This window comes from Oxyura jamaicensis, chromosome 8 (assembly GCF_011077185.1).
Source record: "Oxyura jamaicensis isolate SHBP4307 breed ruddy duck chromosome 8, BPBGC_Ojam_1.0, whole genome shotgun sequence".
In the NCBI taxonomy this organism is placed as follows: Eukaryota; Metazoa; Chordata; class Aves; order Anseriformes; family Anatidae; genus Oxyura; species Oxyura jamaicensis.
Window position 1 is genome coordinate 30,390,498 of NC_048900.1, and position 9,863 is coordinate 30,400,360.

Below are 9,863 nucleotides of genomic sequence, written 5' to 3' on the forward strand. Positions count from 1 at the left end.
GGATCGTCAGCTGCGGTGCCGCGGTCTGTCCCAATTAATCTATCAAAGCCCAGGGTGTAATTTAGCTGGCAGGGGTGCTTCTCCCACGGGACTGTGTGAACCCTGACTTCCCTACCCAAACCCCGTGCCGGCCTCGTGGGGCAGCCGCAGTGCCACAGAGCCACGGCACAAGGCAGGGCCAGCAGGCAGCAGACGCGCACACGCACCGACAGCAGGGGAGCAGCAGGTGGAGAAGAGGGGATTCTTGCTGAGGACAGCCTCCCAAGGAAAGCACGAGCTCGCAGCAGCCCGCTCGCTTGGCGTCTTGGCGAGGATCGCTGCCTGCCGTCCCCGCCTGCAGCCTGCGCTGGGAGCTTGCATGGGAGCATGCTGCGAGTGAAACCCCTCTGAAACAGCCCATTTCACCCTCTGCCATTATTTATGATGTGTTCCGGGGGCAAAACAACCCGTGTTTAGCTAACGTGCAGGCAGTGATATATTTTTTTTAAAAGCTTGCAGGGTGGTGCATTGCAGAAATGCGCTGGGGGCACGTTGGAGCCGGCAGGGCTGCGGTTCGTGGGCAGCTCCCGCTCCCCGCCACCTCCCGGGGACATGTTCTGGTCCCAAAAGCTCAGCCTGGGGTGCACCCGAGCTGGGCATGTCAGACCCCGAGTAGGGGACCAGAAGCTCCCCTGGGGCTGATGTTTTGGGGCAGAAACAAGCACTCTGCATGCTGGTAGCTCGTGTTTGCGCTGCCCTCGGTGACGGTGGGGTTGCCAGCACGCCCCAGGGTTTGGGGCAGCCCCACGCACCGATGCCATTCCTGCAACACATCACGGCACGTTGCAGGCTTTGATGGCTTTGCAGCCCTGTGGAGACACACGTGGGCTTTCCAGGGGTGCAGGGCGAGCAGCAGCATCCCACGTGGATGCATGCAAGGAGAGGGGCATGCACGGGGGTGCTGCGGGCAGGATGCGCCCTTTGCATCAGTGGAAGGCAGCGCCTGCTGCAGGGAGGAGGCAGCGAGCATCCCGCTCCCTTGGGATGGGAACCAAACTTCCCAGCCCCTCCAGGACCCTCAAAATGCCCAAACCACCCTGCATTGCCTGTCGTGCAGGGCTGCTGGTGCCCCGTGCTCCTGTTCGTCTGTTTTCTTTGCTCATTTCGGGGTGTGGGGGGGGAAATAATCACCGAATGGCGTTAAAGTTTTATCCAAACCTCGGGGGATTTTTTAAATACCTGCCCCCAAAAGCCCCGCGGGGGGCTCGGTTCTGAGCAGCACAGCGGGGTGGGAGCGGTGCCCTCCCCCCTTACCCCAGCGAGCGGAGGCTTTGCTCTGTTGCAGGCTCCTCGCGGGGCCCCAGCCCGCTCACCATGGGGGCGCAGGACACCCTGCCCGTCGCCGCCGCCTTCACCGAAACCGTCAACGCGTACTTCAAAGGGGCCGACCCCAGCAAGTAGGTGCCCACCAGGGGGGCTCCGGGTGCGCGTCCGGGAGGGTGCCGGCTGGGAAGGGGGGGGGCTGTCGCCTCGCCGTCCCCTTGGTGCTGCATTTCGAGCCCCCCCCCCCCTCCCGTTTCCTCCCCTGGGTCTCTGTGCCCGGTGCTGCAGGTGCATCGTGAAGATCACGGGGGAGATGGTGCTGTCGTTCCCGGCGGGCATCACCCGACACTTTGCCAACAACCCCGCTCCGGCGGTGCTCACCTTCCGCGTGCTGAACTACAACCGGCTGGAGCACGTCCTGCCAAACCCCCAGCTCCTCTGCTGGTAAGCCCCGCACCGCCAGCTCTTACATCCAGCCAGGGCAAGGCGGCTTTCCGCGAGAGCAGGGCGCTTGCAAAAAACACGTGCTGGAAGTCTCTGTCCTCCCCGGGGCCTGGGCAGGTTTGGGGGAGGAAATTCTCAGCCCCTAAATATTTGCCAGAGTTTTTGCTCTGAGCGCAGCCCCTTCGCCCAGAGAGGAACAAGCCCTTTCCTGGGGTTTGCTCATTTTCTGCCCATTCCTGCTCACAAAATGCTTCTGCGGTGCCTCCCCCGAGGCACCTGAGCACAAACACACACACGGGGGGGATGCGGTGTGTCTGCAAGCACGGGATCAAACCTGGTCACAGCCTATGGCCGGCTGTGTCCTGCTGCGGGGGCAGCTTACGGAAAGGGTTAACCCTCCCTAATTAATTCCGTTAATTGCTCGCAGTGACAGCACGCAGAGCGACGCCAGCACGAAGGAGTTCTGGGTCAACATGCCAAACCTGATGACGCACCTAAAGAAGGTATCGGAGCAGAAACCGCAAGCCACCTATTACAATGTGGACATGCTCAAGTACCAGGTACGGCTTCTGCTCACGCCGAGCCCTGCCACAAACGGGTGCTTGACCTGTCGGCGCGAGGGGCGGTGCACCCGAGCGCAGCGTGGAGGTCGCAGGAGGTGGGGGCGTGCTGTCCCGGGGTCCCCTCCGTGTGTCGCTAGGTGTTGAGCCCCGCGCACGCTTGCCGTGGGAATGCCAGGCGTTGCCTCCTGGGAAGCACGTTGCAATTGCTGCGTCTGTAAAATGGGATTTCTCCCTTCACCCCTACGGAAACTAAATGTTTTTTCTGTCATTTTGGAAGGTATCTGCCCAGGGTATTCAGTCTACTCCATTAAACCTTGCAGTGAGCTGGCGGTGTGACCCTGCAAGCACTGACCTCCGCATCGACTACAAATACAATACAGAGGCAATGACCACACCGGTAGCTCTAAACAACGTCCAGTTCCTCGTCCCCGTCGACGGAGGAGTAACCAAGCTGCAAGCCGTGCTTCCACCCGCTGTCTGGTAGGAGCCCTCTGCGCCGGGCGGCGTGGGTGCTGGGGGGGCCGGGACCGAATCCCATCCTCGTCCCGCGGGATGGAGCAGGGAGCTCTGCTCTACAAAAGGGGCACGGTGTTTTCTGCTCGGGCCAAGCCCCGGGGCCCCGCTCCTGAAGGCGCAGCTCCGCCGAGCGGCACTGGGGCACGGCACACGCAGCGTTTAGCAGCCTTCGGATGCAGCCTCGGGAGCGACTTGGTTCCTACAGAAACGCTCTTCTTCCTCTGCTTGCAGGAACGCTGAGCAGCAGAGGATATTGTGGAAGATCCCCGATATCTCTCAGAAGTCAGAAAACGGAGGTAATCACACAACTGTGCATGTTGCTAGTGATGAATGCTGCGCTCAGACCTCGGCCTCTTTCTCTTGTCCGCACCCAAGTCCGGACAAAGCGACCCCTGCCAGCACTGGCTGGGGACAATGCTGCTGAAAGCCCCACAAAGAGCCTTGAAAATCCGGGATACGTCCCTGGCGTGGCTCTGCCAGCCAAAGTTTGGCATCACGGGAGAGTGTTAACACACGGGACGCGGGTTCGGCTGCTCTCCGAGCCCCTCGCTCCCTCAGCCCTCCCTGCATCTGTGTGGCGTCCCACGGGGGGACGCAGCAACCCGTGGGTCACTTCTTACACGTGCCTCATGCATGTGTCCCACGCTAGGGTGTCCGAAAAGTACAAATCTTGCCGGCAGGACGAGGGGGGCTCGCCTCCTGCCCCCTCCGGGGGGCTGCCGCCAGCCTGGGTGCACCCGTGGGAGCGGGCAGCGCGTGCCAACCCGTCGGCAGGGCGCACGGCGTGTCCCTGCAGGCTCGTGGCGTGTCCCTGCGGGCTCGTAAGGGACTCGTGTGGGACTTTCCACCCGCAGGCGTGGGCTCCCTGCTGGCCCGCTTCCAGCTGTCGGAGGGGCCGAGCGCCCCGGCCCCGCTGGCCGTGCAGTTCACCAGCGAGGGCAGCACCCTCTCCAGCTGCGACATCGAGCTCGTCGGCGCCGGCTACCGCTTCTCCCTCATCAAGAAGAGGTTCGCGGCAGGTAGGTGCCAGCCGGCGGGGCGGCAGGAGGGCAGAAGCTCCCTGGTGTGAAATACCCCGTGAAATCCCCCCAAAATCCCCCATGGGACCCACAAGGGGGGTGCGGTGGCTCCGGGAGCAGCTCTGGCTCTCCGGCTGTGCACGCACGGAGCCCGCTGCTCGCAGCACCCCGGGGTCACTTCTGGTCCCGCTTCCAGGTAAATACTTGGCCGATAACTGAAGGAAGCTTATGCAAGGCTGTGGGAAGTAACACGGAAAATAACCAAGGACTGCTCTGCGTGGAACGGGTTTTAATTGCAGTTTAAGGAAAATGAACTAAATCCTGCACTCGGGACATTTCTGTTGGAAGTGTCAACAACTTTCAGCGTTCTTTTTTTTTTTTTTTCCTCGGAAAACACCGTCTTGACCAGTCCTACAGTATTTACTTCTAGATGTAACATTGTTAATGGTTTTAAAATGTAATTATTGTATTTGTAAATTGTACTCATTCCAGTAAGGCTGTATTTTGGCAGTTAGACACTTGAGTTTTAGCATTTTACCATTCATGAAATGGATGTAATTTAAACTGTGGTATATAAATTTAATAGTAGTACTGTTGAATGGCACAATGCTTACAGAGGTAGATTACATTTTGTCAATATATACGATTTAAATTCAATACTGATAGCTGTTATAAAGGGGGTGCCTCAAAGACAGAGAGCTAAGCAGAGCCGACATGCTGGTTTACTTTTTCTTCAGTCCTTCGTATGAATAAAAAGCTCGACCTTCGGGTTCAGCTGGCCGAGCTCCAGAACCACGTTTCCGTGGGCGTGGAGGCTCCTAGTGCAGCCTCCCAGCAAAAAGAAGGGGAAACGCCACTTCTGGACAGAGCATTTCCTTCAAATCTCCATTGCCAGACAGCTCCGGGAGCGAGCCCGCGTGCCCCGAGCCCCGCAGGTCCGATGTCAGGGATCTGAAGGCGTGCAGCCCCTGCGCCCTTCCGACTCACCAATCAGGCAGGCAAAATACACATATATATTAATACACAAACATTGAAAAACTGACGCAGCCCGAGCCTCGCCCTGCCAAAAGCACCTGGCGCTGGGATCAGCCTTCGCACGGCCTGGAGACGTCTCCGTCCTGAGGGGGTCGGGATGTGTGCGTAGGACGGGTGCTTTGTGTGCACGCCCACGAGAAGTGCAAACACGGGAGGTGAAGCACCAGTTTTTGAGAGCAAACTCGCCGCACGGAGCACTCAGCCCCGTTAGTTATTTCCCCCCCACAATAGAAATATGTGCAAGCTGGGCAGCCCACCCCCGTCAGACACAGGGACGCAGGGCAAGAATCTAAGAATCAGTTTCCTCGTAATTGGTTCATGCTGCGTACAGTTGTGATAAGCTCATGCTTCCAGAAGAGATCTATGGCATAGTCCTGAAAATAAGGATTTTATAATGTAAATATTACCAGAACGTAGATATTTTACTTCATATTTCGTTTGAAAGACAAGGTGTTTACATTAGCATTGGGTTTTTAGATGCTTTTTAAACAAACAAACAACAACAGAAAAGAAAACCAAATAACCCAGAGCTCCCGAGCTCGTCCCACTCGTGCTGTCCCCCAGACCAGGTCCCTTTTTCCAGGTGTGGGTTCCCTGTGCACGCGTGGGCCCCTGTCGTGGGCGATGCTGGGGCCAAACCCAGCGATTCGGGGCAGTTTTCCTTCACGCTGTTTTTGCCAGTGTTTCGCATAGCTTTTTGGTTCACGTGGTGGTTTGGGGGAGCATTGAACGCTGTGCCTCTGCTCCCCGGCCCAGGCTGCTTCACAAGGAGATGCTGCTGTGTGCTGACAGCTTGGTTTTCCTGCCTGGCTGGTGTCTGAGCAGAGAGAGATGTTTATTAGCCGGGGTATTTCCCTTCCCGCATGCCCTACGGCATGGCACCAGACTCTTGTCTGCCCTCCCCAGCAGTGCCGTGCTCGGGGAGGGAAGGGAGCAGTTGCACTTCTCCGTCTGATGCTCAGGAGCCTGCTTGGCTCCTTCCCCTGGCTCTCAGGAGGTGTCAGCAGAAGGAAGGTTGTGGGGAGCAGCCTGCAATGTGTCAGACTTAAACACAGAGCAGCAAACGAGGGCGTACGTAGGGGCATTTATCACCAGTTCCAGCCTCTGTAGCGGCGGCAGGAGCCCCCAGCTCCATCGCATCCAGGGCGCTTGAGCTCCACAGGCTTCACCTCTGCGTGTAGGCAGGAAAACCTGGGTGTTTCTGGAAAGGTGTCCGCCGGGCCCTGCCTGCTGCAGGCAGAGGGCAGGCAGGTCGGCAGGAGCTAGAAGGCAGCGAGGGTCTGTGGTCTGTTACCCAGCTGGGTTCCTGCAGCTCAGCACCAGCTCTCGGGCTGGGAGCACGCACACCAACAGGTCAACCAAAGCCGGGGGGCTCCGAGCTCCAGCCCTGCCTGGCCCTCCTCCCTCAGCAGCACTCGGCCTGTTTGATTTAAGAAGGAAGCATTCAAATAGTCACGAGGCTCGGTGCATGCACAGAAAGGCCTCAGCGTGGTCCCTTCGAGCCCTGTTCCCTTGTGCTGCCTCCGCAGCCTCCTCTCACGACGTGTCCTGGCACCTGCGGGTTCACCGTGCTGTAGATGGGGCCGGGGTGTTTTTGTCCACAAACACCTGCAGACTCGGCCCTTTAGATGTAAGGAACAGAAAGCCCCCTTTTTTTTTGCAACGTTTCTTCTCCTCTTTGCTGCAAGCATTGAAGCTTCACAGCCAGCTGAGGGTGCTCCTTGCAGGAGGAGTTACGGAACAACTTTCTGCATCAACAATATCTAATAACAGTGAGATCATTCAATACTAGAAAACATTCCCAAATCAAAAGCGTTTCATTTGGCGTTTCCTTTTGTTCTTAAATATCGCTCTCCCGCTGTAAAGCCGCTGGGTATTTTTGCTGTAAGGCCGCTGGCCGTCAAGCTCCCAGCTCTGCGCTGAGCTCTCGCTACGTGCGTGTGGCTGCCCTTGCAAAACCTTGTCCCGAGCGCAATCGTGCAGCGAGGAAGTTGCACAACTGCACGCTCCTCCCGGTGCAGGCTGCTCGTAGGATGTCAGCACAGTTGTGTGATATTTAAATCACGCTATTTTTTTTGTCTTCAGCGTGCTCTTTCAGGATTTATCCATTATAGTGGGTTTTTAAACATAGGTGGGAAAAAAAAAAAGCCAATGCCCCTTGTAAGGGTAAGGTGAGCTCTGGTTCCCAGGGCAGCGTTTTCCCAGGCTGTCGGCACCGGGACACATCGCAGCAGGGTGCTCCCGGGGTCCCTCTCGCCTGGCTTTTGGGTTGCACCAGAGGGAAATGCTGCTTACACCCATCGCTTTGAAGCCATGCAGACCCGCAGGGGAGAGCCAGCTGCCTTTGAACGTGATCAGGGAGCCCTAGGGAAGTCGTTCAGCGCCCAGGTGAAAAATGGCCCTGCTCTTCAGGGGCAGTTATTTTCTCAGCGAGACCCCACACGCCGTACTTGTGCTCCTTTCCCGGGGCCCGGGCAGTTCGAGGTGAGCACCCCAGCGGAGCTTCCCGAGGCTCCTTCAGCACAAGTGCCATGTCAGGAGCCACGGCATCACCTTTTTGCAGCAGAAACATTTCCAAATCGCCAGACTACCGTGAGAAGGTGTCATGTTTTTAAATGACCTGAGGGTCAAACATCTTTTACCAAAAACGCCCTCAGACGGATGTTGCAATTCTGTGTCTCAGATGAACCCGTCCCCGTTTGGCTTTATTTCTTACTGGAGCTGATGGTGCTCTCCCTGAACACCTAGCACCTATTTCAGCTCATGCTGCAGAAAGCCAGTTCTATGCCCTGAATATGGAGTGATTTTCCCCTATTCGTTTGTTGTCAAAGGCATCGTCTTTATGTGAAAATGTCTTTGTTAAAAAATCTTAATTCGGAAGCTTACCGTGACTGAAATACGTAATATCATCACATTGTACTTTCCCTGTAAGAAATTACAGTCTCAAAGACTTCATTTCGTAGCCAGAATTCTTATTCTTTTTCTCACAAATTTACAAGGAGAGCAATTCTTGTAGATCTAGGAAGTTTTGTGATTTTGTATGATGTATTTTAATTCTCACTTCATTGCGGGGGGGGGGTTGGCGTAGGCCTATAGAAACAGCCCACACCTCTTGTGTGATCTCCCCCTGCGTTTCAGGAGGGCCTGCCGCTAGTGCTGCTGACAATTTTCTTGAAAATGGCAGGTGTTGGTGCGGCAGTGTTCCTCACGGGTTTGCACAGAAGCAGGACTTCCCTACAGGCCAAGCAGTATGGGATAAGATACGTCAGGTTTTAACGGGTGCTTAGAGTATTTATTTCTCTGTTAGAACTCTTTCTCGACAAGCAGCAAACTGTTGGGGAAATGCCACACTGCGGTCCGGTCCTGTAATCCATGCAAGGTGCGTTTGAAACCCACTCCTTTCTCCCAGCTCCAGCTACATCCAGGATGCTCTAAGGCTGATGAAATTGGCCAGGTGCTTTGGTGGCACAAATCTAACCCAAAACTGAGTCGCAATTTGAGAGAGGAATCGCGTCAGGTCTCGGTTTGCAGCCCCGGTCCTGCACAGGCGGGCTGGCAGCGGGGGGACGCGGGAGGCTGGGCTGCGCCCCCGCTGCTGCAGCCCCTCCGGCAGCGAACTGGGTTCCCCGGGGTATCACCCTATATAAGCTATATCATTTTATGAAACCCCTCGTGTATAAAATGTTTATAAATATTTGTGGATTAAGATACACAGGTCTATTTTTAAGATTTAAGTTAAATAAGTTAATGAATGGCTGGCCTTTCTTGCCTAAACGTGCAATGAGATATATTATACCTTTAGTCTACGATGGCCTAGGTACTGCTTAGTCTGTGATGAAAACTTTGCTGCTTACCTAATGTTCTCAGAGAAAAACTGTAAAAGACGTACAGGTTTGTTGCACATGGACTACTGCAGCAAAGCTTTGTATTTGACCACTGGTAATATGAATGTGTTGTATTGACTTGTTGAAGATAATCATGAGACAACATATTTTAAATGTTACTTGCCTTATAGATTAGGATACGAATATGTGGATATCATTTTTGTAAATAATGTTTTTTATAAATGTCTTTCCTCCATTCTCCCTCTCACCCATTTCACAAAATCTTGAATATGCAATTATTTACCATGCATAATATTGCAACAAATAAACCCCCACATCAGAACAAAGTTTATTAATTCTATACATGAGCACCACATTAAACACCCAATTAAGTTGCAATTTAAATGTGTTTCTTCTTTTCTTTTCTTTTCTTTTTTTCCTTGAAAATAAAAACCAGAAAACACTACTTTGAGTGCGTGTTGCTTCCACGTGCAGGAACACACCCGGAGGAGCCAAGCGGAGGGGTGGAGGCTGTGGCAATCCCCGTGGGAAGCTGTCCCACCATGTCACCACTGTGCACAGCCTCCCAGCTGGGGCACGGGGCTGGCATATGGGGACCCATGGGGACATTTAGGGCTCGTGGGGACACATGGGGGGCTGTGGAGACATGTCAGGACCATGCCTGTCGGGGTACGTGAGGGATGGGAAGAGCCATGGAAGCCACGGGGACTTAGGGACCTGTGGGGACCACAGAGACCTGAGGGGACTGAAGTGACAGGTGGGGACCTGAGGAAGTTGTGGGGGCACAAGGGGGCTGCAGGCATACATGTGGATCTGGAAAGACCATGGGGACCCCCGGGGACCCACAGGTGACATAGGGACAATGGGGGAGGCTGTAGGAGCCCATTATATAGGACCATAAGACCCATGGAGGCTGATGAACCCTGCTGGAGGGCTCTGGGGACACATGGAGGGGCTGTAAGGACACACGGAGACCATGAGGACACACAGGGGCAGAAGGGGACACAGGGCGGGCTTAGAGGGACCTGAGGGGCTCACAGGGTAAGGATGCTGTGTCAACACAGGGGAGACCCGTGGGGGAGGCCCATGAGGGGCAGCGGGGACACGAAGGGAAATAAAGAAGCTGTGGCGACATGATG

At 55.4% G+C, this 9,863-nt stretch overlaps 1 protein-coding gene and 1 long non-coding RNA gene across 2 annotated transcripts in view; one reads left to right on the top strand and one right to left on the bottom strand.

The window, feature by feature from the left end:
• SGIP1 (SH3GL interacting endocytic adaptor 1) overlaps positions 1 to 5,377 on the top strand; it is a 41,001-nt gene extending 35,624 nt beyond the window's left edge. Inside the window, 7 exon segments of the mRNA XM_035333222.1 lie at positions 1,325 to 1,436; positions 1,591 to 1,746; positions 2,174 to 2,306; positions 2,587 to 2,789; positions 3,057 to 3,121; positions 3,680 to 3,844; positions 4,041 to 5,377. Coding sequence (XP_035189113.1) covers positions 1,325 to 1,436; positions 1,591 to 1,746; positions 2,174 to 2,306; positions 2,587 to 2,789; positions 3,057 to 3,121; positions 3,680 to 3,844; positions 4,041 to 4,063 — 857 coding nt within the window. The 3' untranslated portion in view covers positions 4,064 to 5,377.
• Positions 5,378 to 5,579: 202 nt separating this feature from the next.
• Positions 5,580 to 6,043, bottom strand: LOC118170730. The gene is made up of 2 exons (XR_004752853.1): positions 5,925 to 6,043; positions 5,580 to 5,619 (listed from the first exon to the last, which is right to left on the bottom strand). It is a non-coding gene; the product is annotated as an uncharacterized LOC118170730 (long non-coding RNA).
• Between the last annotated feature and the right edge of the window lie 3,820 nt (positions 6,044 to 9,863).